General features: G+C 40.0%; 2 protein-coding genes across 9 annotated transcripts in view; one reads left to right on the top strand and one right to left on the bottom strand.

Annotated features, from left to right (window-relative positions):
- Positions 1-1,359: 1,359 nt before the first annotated feature.
- Positions 1,360-15,420, bottom strand: part of dnajc6 (DnaJ (Hsp40) homolog, subfamily C, member 6) — a 40,665-nt gene continuing 26,604 nt past the window's right edge. For 4 of the 8 annotated variants that reach the window (XM_039811402.1, XM_039811401.1, XM_039811400.1 and 1 more), the window contains 13 exons: positions 15,052-15,246; positions 14,716-14,833; positions 13,887-13,966; positions 13,545-13,738; positions 12,382-12,408; positions 11,107-11,478; positions 10,352-10,495; positions 9,668-9,769; positions 9,201-9,332; positions 8,776-9,111; positions 8,264-8,412; positions 7,620-7,796; positions 1,360-4,324 (listed from right to left, as the gene is read on the bottom strand). In XM_039811402.1, coding sequence (XP_039667336.1) covers positions 4,223-4,324; positions 7,620-7,796; positions 8,264-8,412; positions 8,776-9,111; positions 9,201-9,332; positions 9,668-9,769; positions 10,352-10,495; positions 11,107-11,478; positions 12,382-12,408; positions 13,545-13,738; positions 13,887-13,966; positions 14,716-14,833; positions 15,052-15,246 — 2,128 coding nt within the window. In that variant the 3' untranslated portion in view covers positions 1,360-4,222. The remainder of the gene's footprint in view (positions 4,325-7,619; positions 7,797-8,263; positions 8,413-8,775; positions 9,112-9,200; positions 9,333-9,667; positions 9,770-10,351; positions 10,496-11,106; positions 11,479-12,381; positions 12,409-13,544; positions 13,739-13,886; positions 13,967-14,715; positions 14,834-15,051; positions 15,247-15,420) is intronic. The other 4 variants (XM_039811397.1, XM_039811399.1, XM_039811403.1 and 1 more) reach the window with 4 other exon arrangements.
- Positions 5,208-7,280, top strand: LOC120565535 (endogenous retrovirus group 3 member 1 Env polyprotein-like). The gene is made up of 2 exons (XM_039811404.1): positions 5,208-5,347; positions 5,701-7,280. The coding sequence occupies exon 2, from the start codon at positions 5,808-5,810 to the stop codon at positions 7,050-7,052; it is 1,245 nt and encodes a 414-aa protein (XP_039667338.1). The 5' UTR covers positions 5,208-5,347; positions 5,701-5,807; the 3' UTR covers positions 7,053-7,280.

The following is a 15,420-nucleotide window of genomic DNA, read 5'->3' as shown; positions in this document are numbered from 1 at the left end:
GCTTGTCTACATTCATCTTATTCCAAAGGACATCCATGTCCCCGCTGGTATCAAGATGTGTATTTAATACTCTTTTTTTGTATGTGTAATAGCTTGACATCTAGATGTGCCTAATGCTGTAGGATATGATGAAAAAATGCCAATGGTCTACATCCATCAGAGCTGAATCTGTCTCAGGAAGTGAGTCAGGAGAGCGAGTTTGAGGAGGGAAAAACTGAAGAGTGCAACAGCAACCTTAATTTAAAATGAATCACTGATTGGAGGGAGTTATTTTCAATTACCCTAAAATTCCTCCTTGAGAGTCGAACACTGACACTGCAGTCCTGTTTTTCCTAGATCTGAGCCCCGGGGGGGGGGAACTTACCAGTCCCTAACTGATTACGTATGAGAGGAGATTAAGTTGTGAACAGCAGCACTGTAATGCAACTTTTTGTTACAGTATGTTTTCAATACCACCAGTGTGTAAATGCATAAATTCTACTGAGAGGGATCATCTCCCATACTAAATAATTTTTTCAAGTACTGTACTTTAAGTAAAATTTTTAGGTCATATTTCCATTATGTTACTTTATACTCCTACTCCTCTTTGTTGTTTGACAGCCATAGTTGGTAGTTCCTTTCCGATTATGAAAAGCTTAAAAAATACAGTGCATTGTAAAATATTAAACTCATGGTTCCCAAACTTATTCGGGAAAAGGCAGTGTCTGGTTGGGGCTCCTTGTGACATTTTAGATGGGAGTTTTTAGCTCTTCCACCAGTGTGATTGGCCCTCTAAACTTCTAAGATGATGCCATTTAAATAAATATTTGAAGTAAAAATATCCAAACATTGGAGGAAAGTCTAAAATATGAATATACATTTGTGTATCAGTGTTGTTTTTTGTCCAACCCCATTAATCATCTCATAATCCCTCAAATTTAATCTTGTGACACTTTAGAGGGGCCTGACCCTTACGTTGGAACCACTCAACTAAAATACCTATATAAAGTAGCAGTATAAATCAGTTAAAACTAGCTCCACCTCAACCAGCTACAATAATACAATCACATTTAAGCATTGATGCCTCAGTAACAATCTAATAATGTAATATAGGATAATACATCAGTCACAGGGCGCATTATTTTGCAGAACAAGTACTTTGACTTGATACTTTAAGTATATTTTGCTGATAATGCTTCTGTACTTTTACTTACTGGATTTTGTTGAGGGCTTTTACTTGTAATGGGATAGTTTTATTTGTACTTTTACTTAAGTGATCTGAGTACTTGTTTCATCAGCGAGCACGCTGCAGAGTAGTTCATATGTTGTACACTGCTACCCTCTAGTGATCAAAAAAAAGAAACACCAAGAGACACAATATCTGATGAATGCTGCCTCTGTTTTCTGTTTACTATTTATTTTTGTGCACCGCACTTGATCATTATGTACATCCTGTAATGGTAAACAGACCTGAAAAGGAACACATGAACATCATTTTTAAACAGTTTAGTAATACTTGAACAGCAGACAGGCAAACACATAACGTACAGTAGTCTGTATCCAATTCTGTATTCATACATACCACAACTTCAAACAACACACATCCATTGACTACAATATAGAGAGGTTAGCTTTTTAACATAGCCGTACGATTTCAGAGAATTCAGTCAGCGAGGGAGCTTATGAGGGTTATTTCACATGTAGGTCCTCGGTGTAAATAGAGCACAGAAGCACATACTACATACTTCCTGTGTTTGATAAGTCGCCAAAGAAAGCAGTGGCCTCTAGATCAGAGTTTAACATTTTCAACATGAGACCAAGAGTCTTCTTCAGGGACCCATTTTAGTCAAGACGCTCTGTCCAGTTGAAGAAACAGCGCTTTAGAGCAGTCATAATCTTTTTCCACTGGTCAGTGTAGTAAACATCCTCAACACAGATGAACAAACTGGGAATCCTGGGCAATAATTAAGTCCAACAAAGGGAAAAACATTAACAAGGTTAAAACAGAGAGAATGACAGCATGAAAACGGTATAAAGAAGTTTATGAAAATGTGAAGGCAAATATTCTGCTAAATGTGCATGTGTGAAAATGGACTTTAAACACATTTTTATTATAACAGATGTCATACATCAGAATACAACAGCACTTTACAATAAAGCTCTGTTGTTAAATGGATGTTATGAGATCATATGAGTTTCCTATCAAACCTATTTTATTCAAAAATAAATTCAGAATTGCTTCAGTTTCGACTTGCTAATCAGTAAATACATTTTGTTTTGTTTTTGCATGTTTGTCATTTGCCCATGGACTTCATCCCAGGAGTGTGAAATACTTTTTCCACAAGGAGAAAATGTTAGGAGTCAATTTCCATATATCAGTGAAACTATTTGGAAAGAATTCATATCTCTTCTAGATTTAAATTATTACAAACCTGCAACATATACAGACATGTGTGTTGATATGAAATAGTGTAAGTATTACTCATCCAGACAAAAAGCTGCATGATCATTATAAATAAAAGTGTCAGTGCTGTGACAGAAATGTCTCACAAACGTAAACAAATTACATAAATTAATTCAACAAAAAAAACATGTTGCAATCATTGCAAATTAGTGTTGTAATGACAGCAAATATATGTAGGATCTGAGTGAAATGAACAATTCGAGATATGAAGAAGTGAGATCCAGTAAAGCACAAAATTCAATCATTACGATATATCCTCTTATAGTATGAGAACATTTCCCATCTTTGCAAAATCAACCCACGATTCTTTTTGCATTGTGGGAAGTTTGTAACGACAGCAGCACACAAGCGTCACTTCTGTTGTTTGGAAAAAGTTATTGCAGACTACAAAAGGTTATACACTCAAAAATTGTGATATAGTTTTACAAATGATTCCCTTGTTTTGCTTGACAGTCAGTTAATGAGTTAACCTATAATGGTCTAAAATATCCCAAACATGTCCTTTACATAAGTTAGCTGATGACATGTGCAGTTCATTTAAACCTCTGATAAACAAAACAACAAAATGAAGATGAACATATAAATAACAATGGCTTTCCTTCAACGCTGTACCGAGTAAAAGTTTGTGCTTTCACAGAGCTCCCTCGCAAAAATACATGTTACTGTACGAGTGAGTACACATGAGGCCTCGAGGTGCTTCATGTATGGAACTGTACATGTGCTCATCCTAAAATACATTATACAATCCTCAGTTCCCTGCAGACATGGAAACACACAAGGCTTGATTACATCAGACACACCAATGAAAAAGCATTCTCCTACAGTACAAACACCTTTTTTGTTAATCTGTCATATGAATATTAACTCAGAAACTGAAATTGTCGCAGCCTTCTGGTGTGTGTTTTTATTGTAGAGCCCCGTAATTTTCATTTTCAATTATCCTCAGCAGACTTAATAAATAAGAGATGGAAGCCAACCTGTAATCAGAGTTACTGTTAAAAGCAATATGCTTTCATTCTTTTTGCACTTTTTAAATTTGATTGTTAATGTTTACCTCCAAACAGCTTGTTTTGGATGGAAAACAGGTTTGTCAGTGAAAAACATATAACTTAACGCTGCTTCTCTTATCTGTTCTTCTAAGAACATTCAATTCCATGAAGAAGCGTGAATTTGATATGACAGAACTGGTCATGGATTCAATTTCCACATAAAGCACAACAGAATGTTTTGTGGGTAACTGGCTTGATTGATGTTAAATGATTATTTTTTGCCCTACAGACTATTTGGTGCTCTGAATCCCTTATTTAGAGCAGTCTGTGAAAATTTTGATCAGTTTACTCCCTGATGTGTTTTTCTCTTATCTCGCTGTCTTTTGATCTGTCTCCTCTGAATCAAGCGTTTCTTTTGTTTTTTCTAGACGTGCCGGTGACTCTGCTTTGATTGGTGGGTTGGTTTCAGGGCTAAGGACACTCAACAAGGAAGGACTATGTTGTACCACATACATACCTTAGGTAGGTACATTTTAGCTACGGGGAGTCATTTGTTCTGTCACACTGTTGGTCACTGGAGCTCTGTAAGTCTTTTTCCGTATTTGCAGATCAACTGGATGTTCTGTGTTTGTTTGTGCGAAGAGAAGTATGGGTCAAAGCACAGGTATAAAGGCAGATGTTGTAGGGTGCGGCTGTAGTATGTTGACAAGAAGTGGGGACACATTTTTAGGATTGGATGACATAATCAGGAGGGACATCCTCTGCTCGCTCACTTCCTCTCACTATTTATTCAGTAGAGAGGTTTTTGTCCTTGGCTATCAAATTCTGACCAGGCGTCATTTAGTTCCATGAAAATCATCTTGGCATATTGTTCATAGGGCTGTCCTGTCGCCTGTGAGGGAAGACAGAAAAAGCAGTTAAGCCCACAGGAAAATCCCCTAAAATCATGTTCCTTTTCTGGCCATATCCAAATGAGTGATGTAAAGCAAGTGTTTTGCCTCTGGCAAAAACCTGGAGGATATAAAACACCTGCTTTGACATAACAGATTGGACTGTGGCCAGATGTATTCAAGCTGAAACATGCTTTTGAAATGCAAGAGCTTCGAGCCATGTGTGAAAAAAGAAACTAATTGACAAATACACACTATTAATGCATTCACATACAGGTGATGAACCACTGGGGGGAAAAAAAGGTAATACATAAACAACCAACAGGTCTGAAAAAAACCCACAAAAAATGTAATCTACAAAACCCAAAATACACAATTTATATACTCAATACATTTAATTAAATCTTTCAAACTTTGCACAACAAAGATATTCATTCTCCAACCACTGTTCTTGACACATTTTATTGATTATTTATTATTCTTTTAATTTGTTTTATTTTATATTGTGGCTCTATCTTATGTCTTGCTTTTGGAAGATGCATCTTTGTGTGTTTATATTTACACATGTATACACATGCGTAAACACACAGTGTACACAGTATACTGTACAGTGTTTTACTGCTTTTGTGTGTCCTTATATGCATTTACTGTTTGTTGTCCTAAATAAATGTGCTCATGTTTTTGTGGGCTTATGCAACTAAACCACATCTGGCACGAAGCAGCCTTTGAGTCCGCCCTGTTTTGATGATTTAAATCCCGCCCTCTTGTAACGATTGATCAGTCTGTATTGAGTTTTTGATTCACTCACTAGACCCTTGTGATTGGGTACATTTTAGGGTGTGTCTACGCTCTTGTTCTGATAAAAGAGAGGATGAATAGGGGGATGAGAAGTGATTTCTCCTTGCATGCATGCTAGCAATGTCCTGCCATGATCTCACAACAGAACTTAGAGCCATAACCGGAATCCACTGAGTGTTCCTGAGAGTAAAAAATAAAAAGAGCTGCCCGGATGACTGTAACCACAGGTAAGCTTATTGTACTGGCTGCTGTTATGATTGCCTTTTCCTTGCCTTGCCATTTGTAAACTCAGTAAAGTGTAAATCTGAACATGAAGTTGTGAATTCTTTATAATTTGGTATAATATATGGTGGTATTTTGGGTCTAATACGGCATTATCTGCTGTTCCTAATTACAGCATAATTTAGATACATGGTGTCTTATAAGGGTATAACTGTGTTCATTTACTGTCTAATAAAGACCAAATTATTTCTTGTTTTGGTTAAATTTAACATAAATTATGGCTTATTACGTCTTATTTTTGTACTGTAATAAGGGCGACTGATTTGAGTCATTCTCCGTCCACTGTATGTATTCACAGGTACGAACTGCCTTCTAGACTCCTGACGGTGGTGCTGACGTTCAGCTAGAGCTTGGTGACTCTTACTGTAAAGATCCGACGCCAGATTTTGAGGATTCACTGAAACAATGTCCCTGATCCAGCGCCTCCTGATACTGATCTTGGTGGAGTCCACCATGGGAGCTCCCCAGGTCATGAAAGTACCAGACATAAGAGCAGACGCTATGAATGTTTTTATGACTATGGCATGGCAAGTAGCCAACCATATATACCCTAATTCCAGCTGCTACGTCTGTGGCCTAATGCCCTACACAGCTGGAGAAGGTTTACCTCTGATGGCCTTACCTCCCTCTGACTGTGACACCTGCCACCTGATGCATATTCCATTATCGCAGTCCTATTCTCACCCTGATTGTTCCAGCCTCTCCAAAATGAGGCCACTTGACTGTTCTACAGGACATGCAAACTGTTATAAATGTCTCAAAACCCCCAAACCTGTTCCCATACAGCTCATCCCTCAGAAGTTCCCTTGGTGTCTCCAGAATGACGGCGAGACACCGGTAGGGCAATCGGACTGCCTTCGTACATTCAAATGGGACCCAGAACTAACCAATATTGAATTTAAATCTCTAGATTCTGCACCACACAACTGTTTGGAAGCAGCGGGCCAGGCTCGCTTCAGTGCTCTAGCTCACCGCACAGCTAGCTGCACCATCTCCTCTCCTGTGGGAATGTACTGGGTATGTGGAAACCTGGCATACCCATATCTTCCTGTGGATTACAATGGACGCTGCGGATTGGCGTACATCATCCCGGCTATGAGAGTGGCTCACTCCCTCCCCCAGAAGCCTCTTAAACGGGTACAACGTGGACTTTCAGATACCTTTGGGACTCATCATCAATCAAATTTCAAAAATGTACTTGGCCCCCTTCTTCCTTTTTATGGAGTTATGTCTGCGTTAGATCAAATCGCCGATCTGTCTCAGGCAATAGAAGTTATAGCTAATGAAACTGGTAAAGCTCTCATGCTTCTGTCAAGTGAACTCGCCTCTGTTAGACTTGTAGCTTTACAAAACAGAGCAGCTTTGGATTTTCTTTTAGCAGCGCGAGGAGGAACTTGTGCTGTTATTGGTGCTGAATGTTGTACCTTTGTGCCTGACAATAATGCTACGATTGGTGATATAGTTAACCACCTTCATAATACTGCGAACTCTGTTCACCAGGATAGTAGTTCTTTATTTGATTGGTTAAAAACTGCTTTTGGTACAGTAAGTTATCACGTTGTTGAAGTGATGATTACTTTGGTTGTTTTCATTGTATTGATGTCTCTCTTTAGTTCATGTGTGAAAAAGTTCATCTTCAAAATAAGATAAGTACAAACACCTTTTGATCCTCCTAGACTGGCACCTTTGAATGGATAACATGTTTCAGAAGTCTGTCAGATTAATTCTGTTTAGGGTCTCAGAAACCACAGTTGAAAAACATAAACAATAGACAGATAAATAAAATGGAATTTAATTTGCTTTATATCTGTGATTGGTGTTGACAGAACTTTTTGTGCCACACAACCCGTCTGTTATTGCAGTTTTGTAACAATTTGTTGTAACCTCTTTGCGGTCTTTTTGACCCTAACCATAATAAATAATAATAAAACATTAACTATTTCCTTATTTGGTGTAATAACAATGCTGTGCAAGTCCAGTTTGTTCCAAAGAGAAGGGTTCCCACTTCAACAATTCGCTACATATGGGGTTTTTCATAAAAGAGTAGAAGAAAAGAAAAGTATGGGGAAACATTTTGATAAAAATTACAAATATTTTTTTTTTTTTACAAATATAGCAGTGGTGTTAAATAATGAGGAAATAAAATGTCAACAAAACACCAGGGTTAATACAAGAGAACTTGAATAATGTAGGTTCCGAGAAGTCTATGTGTCTCACCTTATCTGGATGGACGACCAGGACAGCTTTGCGGTAGACCTTCTTGACCTGTTCTGGAGTAACCAGGTCAGCCATGCCCACAGGCTTCCAGCGCGTCTCTCCCTCCCACAGCACAGTATGCATGGTGGACAGTAGAGAACGGATGTTACGCTCCTTCCCCTCGATCCAGTCCAGAATCTGGGTCACAAACAGGAGAGGGAGAGAGGGGGAACCATTAGCCAGTGATGAACAGATTTGGAACAATTCTTAACAGAAATGCTTTCAGTGATTTCTGGCTCCGGTGAAATGTTTTTAAAGGAGTAATTAGAGGAACCAAAGTTTGGTCATGGGAGACCTACATTGGTTGCTTCATTAATTCTGTAATACACAGAAAGTCTTTAAGCCAAAGGGTTTTGAGTACACGCTCCTACTTTTGGGACTCACTGAATTGTTTCTATTGTCCTACATTGGATAAACAGATGACAAAAACCCAATGAACTGATGTCAAACCGTAATTCTACTCAGATGTAGTGATGATACAAGAGTCATGGGACTTCATGGTGTTAGTGTTGAAACTTAAACAGCAAATAAGAACAACAAACCACTCCTTATCTTCATTTGTATACAGATGGTACTTAATATCACATCAGAAAAAAAGACCCTGCCTTTATTTTCTCAGGGTCCATCTCTTTGGCCATCTCCTCCTTCCTCATCTCTGCTATAGTCCTGGGCCCTTTCTTCTCTTTGGCCCCTGCAAAGCCCTGACCAGACAGCAGGTCATCAAAGTTGGCATGAAAGGCTTTGGGCTTAGAGCCTGGCAGGAGAGAGAGATGCAAACACAAAGAGACAAAACATACTTTTTATACTTTCATACTATTTTAAGCCACTTATGGTCCTGCACTATTAGATGAAATGCACTGTAAAACATTGACTTAGTGACAGATCCATTCCCACTGAAGAATGAATGTGCCTATTACTTTATGTAACAGAGACAACACAAATAAACATTGTTATGTAGAGAGGAGTAATGCAACAAGGGCAGGGCATCTAGCTTCAAGAATTATAGCACTTTATTCAAAATATGTCATGCCTACAAGAATTTATCAAATTCACAACCTGACCACAACATTTGCATCATACCAGAAACGTCAAATCTAATTCCACATCTCCTGCTCACCCATGGCAGCCTGTACTTTGCCCCCTGCGCTAGGCGAGCCCCCTCCCATTGCAGAGAAGCTGACATTGTAGTTGGGTCGGTTCTGGGGCGATGTGTGAGGCATGGGGGTGTGGCTGGGGCTGGGCTTTGGCTGCGGGGCAGGGCCCTGTCCTTGATGTGGCCATCCTCCACCGCCTCCAGCACCTGGCTGCCACGAGGGGAAGCCGGCTCCTGTGTGGGACTGCCACCCTTCTGCGTGCTGGGGAGACGGAGGAGGTCGCGATGGGGAGCCCATGGGAGGGACGGAAGGGGCAGTTCCAGTAGGAGTGGTGGGTTTGCTGGAAAAGCCAGAACCTGCTAATGGAAAGGCAGAGATTATGACATAGTGTAAGGTGAAAATAACAAATGCTCAGATCAAGTGTTTCAGAAATTTTCTAGTGACTGACCTCCAAGGCTTCCCCCGAGGTTGCCTAAGTCAGCGAACGGGTCCAGGGTGTTTGGCTGGGTTTGGTGGGTGGGGGTGCTGTGGACCGAGCCTGTGGGGCTTGTAGTCGCTGACCGACTGCCCATACCAAAGCCTGCTCATGGATGAATCAACAAACAATGCATATATTTTTGAGCCCGACATTTTACAGTTACAGAGGTGTTGTGGTCTTCAACAGTCAGTTCCACCAGCTCCCACTGATGTAAATACATTCAAAAAGGTTTTGTGGGCTTCCACAAGTAAAGTATTAGATGAACATTCAGTGGTCTTTGTCTGTTGTCTGTTTGTGTGTGTGTGTGTGTGTGTGTGTGTGTGTGTGTGTGTGTGTGTGTGTGTGTGTGTGTGTGTGTGTGTGTGTGTGTGTGTGTGTGTGTGTGTGTGTATGTGTGTGGGTGTGTGTGTGTGTGTGTTTGGGTTACTGGTTTCTACCTGTGCTTGTAGTAGCAGGTCTGGTCCAGTCCCATCCTCCCTTTGCATTTAGCTGCTGAATGTTGACGGTTGGGGTTGCGGGCGGGACTGGGGAACTCCGGCCTATTCAAGCACATGAAGGTTTATCACATACTGAGCGAACAGTGAATGGGAACTGAGCATGACATTGAATGAATAAATGAATTAGCATGATACACTGATTAAAAGGCATACTGATAATATTGTTGTTGTCTTGCTTCATCATGCACACACTGCTCTGTAAAGGTATACAGCCTAAAGGCTTCAGGCTGAAGATGTTGATGGTTAATGGAGAATGATCCGTGCTGGGGGTGAAATATCAAGTTTGTGCCATCTCTATGCAATATTAATCAGACAGGCTGTAAATACTCATCATACATCATGCAAACCCATTCATTTCCAAACATACAGCAGCAATAGAAAAAGGCTCTCTTGCAAAGCCAGCATGTGAGTAAGCAATAAGTAGAGCAAAAATATGAGAAACGAAAAAGATATTAAAAGCAGTGCAGTCTAATATATCTTGGGGTAGAAAAAAGTTTTAGAAGTTTTAACCAGAGTTCCTGTGCAGAGACAATCATGCATGCATGTTTATGTGCCTTACCATTGTACAGACTCTTTAATTAGATCCAAAATGCTGTGAGACTGTGCAGCAGAAGCATGCCTTACCCAAGCTTGTAGGCTGCAGGGTGGGTGATGGAGAGCGTGTAGCATGCAGGAAGGGGTCTGGCTGCCCCATGTTACCTGGTCCAAGGAATGAACCCATCATGTCCTGAGGCTTAGGCATGGGACCCGTCCCAAAGGGATCAAAACCTGAGGGAAACAAAAACACCATTGCTATCGTCTTACTCTAGAAAATTATATGGCCAAACTGCACTTTTAAAAAAGTTGTTTCATTTTATTTTCTTCACTTTTGCATTTTTGCACATTTGCTACTGGGTTTCTTTGTATGATATACTGTATTTTCAAATAACCCTAACTGCTTTACCTTGAGATGTTACTGTCTAGAATATTTATTTCAAGATTGTTTGTGTAAGTGCATTAGATATTGTGAATGTTTAAAATTATATTCTTGTTACTTTCCTTACAGACTATTTTCTTTTAAAAGGAAAATTAATTAATGTGATAACACTTCTTTTTTTTTACTTTTTATGACCTGTGACCCATTTCAGATCTTAAGATGACCCAGATATCAGAATTTGAGTATGGCATATTTTTACCTTACTTGACGTATTTACAGCATTCATTCATTTTTATGCCTTCATTTATTAATATATACCAGCTTAATAACTTATATCAGTCTTTAGCAATCCACTGAAACACTAATTGTGAACCAAGCAATCTAAACTTGCTTCGTGCAATATCACATTTTAATTTTAGAGTTGTATTTCAAATTGAATGTACTCCTAAACTCGGGATCTCACCTGATGGCGCAGGAGAGGGACATGGCGAGGCAGTGTTTAGGACTACTTTCTGTGGTGTGGACTGGGCAGATGACGCCCCACTGGTTGGCTGGGGTGGGCCCCCGAACAAGTCCCCTAGGAGGTCAGTGGTTGCGGCTGCAGCAGACGGGGGCTGAGATGAAGGACAGTTGATCTCCTCCCCATCGAGGCCAAGAAGATCCATTTCTTCAGCGGGTGCAGAGGCGGCAGGCATCGGCGCAGAAGGGTCGGGTTTCTGGGGGGCCGTGCTGGCGTTGCTTCGTTGGCTGGAGAGAGAGAGCATATCATCATCCGAGGGCTCGCTCTCCTCGCCGTGGCCCCGACCGTCTGGACCTCCGTGGGGCCGACTTGGCTCTGCAGAAGGATGAGACGGAAATAGAAGGAAAGAGGTAGAGAAAGATAGAGACAGAGGAAACATGTAGTTACCAAATGAGACAGAGGCATGCAAAGTGGAGAAGGTAGAGAGAAATAACAACACAGACAAAGGAAATTAATTAGGGAAAAGCAGACAAAAATACAGAGTAGGTTAAGAGAAGAAAGGAGGGAAAAATGAGCAACTACATGTGTCATCTATGTTACAAGCACCAGCTTTTCTCCTGATACTATGTACACTGTGTGCTATAATACATAAACTGCACACTTTGCAGTGTGCACTGGCTGCTCTTAGCTATGTAGCTAATTGGAGGAGATCATTTCTAAAACAACACATAAATCTTTATGGATCCAATCAATAAAATATACTAGTAATGCTTTTAAAGAAGGGATGGGATGTACAGTATGACTACAAACTTCAGCTAGTATTTATCTAGAGCAATATTTCACTTTGGTAGAATTTCTTTCAATTTGTACCACTTATAGCTGCAAAGTTTCTAAGTTTGCTTCTGGGATCATCACCAGGATTGTGTGTTTTCTTTTCCCAGTTTCTATATTTCTCTGGATGCAGGGCAAATATACATTGGTCTGCTGTTGTAGGATATCACAGGAAATACTTACACTAGTAATTTATTCAGGTCCCCATATTAAAGTCATCTACCAAAATGATATATCACTGCATAACAAGGATAGGGTTTGTTTCAATTCAATCAATAGGTACAGATCGTAAATGGAAACAGCAAAGTGATTTTCCAATAACAGAAGACATAATCGTCAATAGGATCAATGCTCTCTCTACATTTTGAGGAGAGTATGATTGAATTGAACCAAGCCCTGGTATACTGAGTTTCTCTAACATATCTGTGGTCTCCTCTACTGTCTTACCCTCCAGATCCAATCCCTCCATCTCATCTTGTAGGAACAAAAATAAGAGTTAGTTTATTAGTGTGTTCTTGTGTCTGCATGTAAATGCACGTGAATGTGCTTTTGAATATATTAGCCAACCATCACTGATCTACTGCAGCTGTGCACCACACATCTGTGCGCCGAATTCTTTGTAGTTTATGCATGATGAATTTGTGAGTATGGTTGTTTTGTGGATGTGCATTATTCACTTGTATCCTTGTGGGCACAAGTCTGAGTTTTAGACTTTTAATTTCTGGCTGGTAGCCTATCAGTTTTTGTAAGTAGCTGACATGGTTAGAATTTGTGTTAAATTAGTGTAGTTTAGGGTTTATGTTTAGGGTAATTAGTTATTGGTAAGGCTAAATAGTTAGTTGTTAAATCATTTTGTAACAGCTAACAAACAACAGTTAAAAATTACAATTAGCAATGCTGAATCACATTCAGCTTGTGAAACTCTAACCTAGTAAAGCAAGTAATGATGAAAAATGTTGTGTAAACTAGATGTAAGCCAAAATATACTATTTACAATCACTGACTGTCAATCCAGAGGCATTCATGTAGCTACACAGGTTATATGCTGTTGAATCAAGCCAAGGTATTTTTCTAGTAGCTAACTAGCTAGCTAGCTAGCTGGCTTCCTGCTATTTTTGTTGTATTTTTTGTTGTATTTTCTTATTGAGGTTGTAAGCTGAAACTTGACACAGGAGCTTTTCTGTCCATAGTTTTAGCTTTACAACTAACTTACTGCTACTAATGCAACAGGTGGTAAAATTTGACATATTTGGTATTTAAAAAAAAGATAGTTACCTTTTAACAACTACAGCTCCCACAAGACTTTGACAACACTTCTGTGTCAGAGTCATGAGCGATGTTTTCATTGAATATACACAATATAATCACTAGTTTATATTTGTTTAAATGACAAGCGTTTAATAGCCAGTATTTAGCTATGGACAGAAAAACCCTTGAGCTTTTCAAAGAGAAAAATACACAAAAGCTAATGGATCACACATTTAACATAGAGCTCCCCACCTTAAGTGTGGTGTGCAGTATGTTATGGATTCAACATATGTGTGCAGTCCACATTAGCAGAGACCGTTTGTGTGTCATATTTGTCCCCAGTGTACCCGTCCCCAGAGTACCAGCGATAGCCAGTGCGTCCTGGTGCTCCTGGTGGCAGGAGAAGAGTACGTTGGGGTTGAGGTCTTTAACTGGGAACTGCTCCCACGGCGGCGTCAGGTCCTTTTGCTTGTCCACCCCTTCCACCTCCACGTCCAGTATCACATGGAAAAGCTGGGGATACTTCTCAGGAGAGTCGCATGCATCCAGCTCTGGTCTGAGGGGGGGGGGGGGGGGCGGGGGGGCGGGAATAGGGTGAATAAAAAACGTGTGATATAGTGAGAGATGGAAAACAGACTGGAATCAGCAGGGTTTGTTTTTTAGCCGTAGTGGTACAAGTGATTAAATAGAATAAATATCCTTACTTGTTAAACTTTAACATGGTGGTACCAGGCGCAATGAAGCCAGTGTGGAACTGTATCTGGAAGATCTGGGTGTTGGACACCTAATAACAGTAAAACAAAGTAAGTTTGGACCATGGTATTTTAGTGTATCATACCAAATTGCATCAATAGCCAAATGCACTGCAGTCTTTTACAGCATACTGTATAAAGCACAGCTTTCTGTTGGACTATATGATGTTAATTCACAGAGAAATTGCATATTGTGTTGCCGTCCTTATGTCTATTTTCATTGATTTTGCCATTATTCCTATTCATATAGTTACATATGCACTTGCACAATGCAATCAAAACCTATAAAGGAAATGTGGGGGTCGAACACCTTTAAACTAATATACTGCATTTAGCACATGCTGTTTGAAGTTAAATAATACGATAACCAGAAGAAACAATGGCCTAAACTAAAGGTTGTTAAAACAAGTTTTTATTTTAGTATTTACTATTAATCTAGTATTTCTCCTAGTGCCGCTGTTTGAGGAAAACCACATTTCCATAAACTAGGCACATCAGGAAATTAAAAACTTGTTTCAAACATGTCACTTCTTGCTTCTTATTTTGTGGGTTTGCGTTTGGACTCAAGTTTCTCGAAGACACTGTTTGATGGCTAATAGTCCAATATGAGCTTGTTACAACCATTATCCAGCATTATTGTTGTGCAACATCTTGTTTGTGTCAAGTTTGATCAAGATGTTAACTTTATCAGTACACAGACATGGTGTTTCTCAACATATGTTGTCTCTTTCAGTAAAAAAAGACTTTGTAGGATGCACAGCATAGAGGACATTAAGTTTACCTTGGCCTGCAGACGTCCTCCGATGGTCGACCTCATGTGGTAGACTGAAACAATAACGTCTCCTTGCACACTCACACCCAGAGGGAAAGCGATCTTACCCTCTTGGACCCTGTGCTCTCTGGACATGCAGAGTGTGTAGGAGGGAGGAACATGGGCAGGAGGAAAGAATAAATGGGGCAGCAATAATTACAGGGAAATGTTGCAGAGAGGGAGATAAAGGGAGTGGAGAATGAGGATAAAAAAGGCATGATGTGTTTCAGACTCTTTAATCATACTTTCATATACGCTGCATAAAGTCTTGTTTCTATTGAGGCTTACAAACTTCACTGCCCCTACCTCATCCTCTCATACTCCTGTGAAGTGGTGAAGATCTTCGTCTCCCCGATGAGGACATCGCAGAAGGGCCGACAGCCGCTGCGCTGCTTGTTAAAGCAGGGGACCGGAGTTATGGTGAGACCCTTGATCATCAAGGGCTTGGAGTGGGGTAGACTGGGCTTCTCTGACACCATGCTACACACATAGCCTATGTACCTGGATAGAAAGAAGGAAAGATAATTGCTTTTATCCCGTTTTAGATTTTCAATGTTAAATGCATGCCTCACTTTGTGTTCTGTGTATATGATAAGGATGATGTTATTGCTGCCATTTCCATAAGTTCTCAGTCAATTTGCACTTAAACGCTGACTCATGAAGGAGATCTTGATA

This window comes from Perca fluviatilis, chromosome 9, assembly GCF_010015445.1.
Source record: "Perca fluviatilis chromosome 9, GENO_Pfluv_1.0, whole genome shotgun sequence".
NCBI lineage: Eukaryota > Metazoa > Chordata > Actinopteri > Perciformes > Percidae > Perca > Perca fluviatilis.
This window is presented reverse-complemented; position numbering and strand designations above follow the sequence as displayed.

Excerpts from the sequence above, each read along its gene's own strand:
- LOC120565535 (XM_039811404.1), top strand. The coding sequence starts at position 5,808 with ATGTCCCTGATCCAGCGCCTCCTGATACTGATCTTGGTGGAGTCCACC.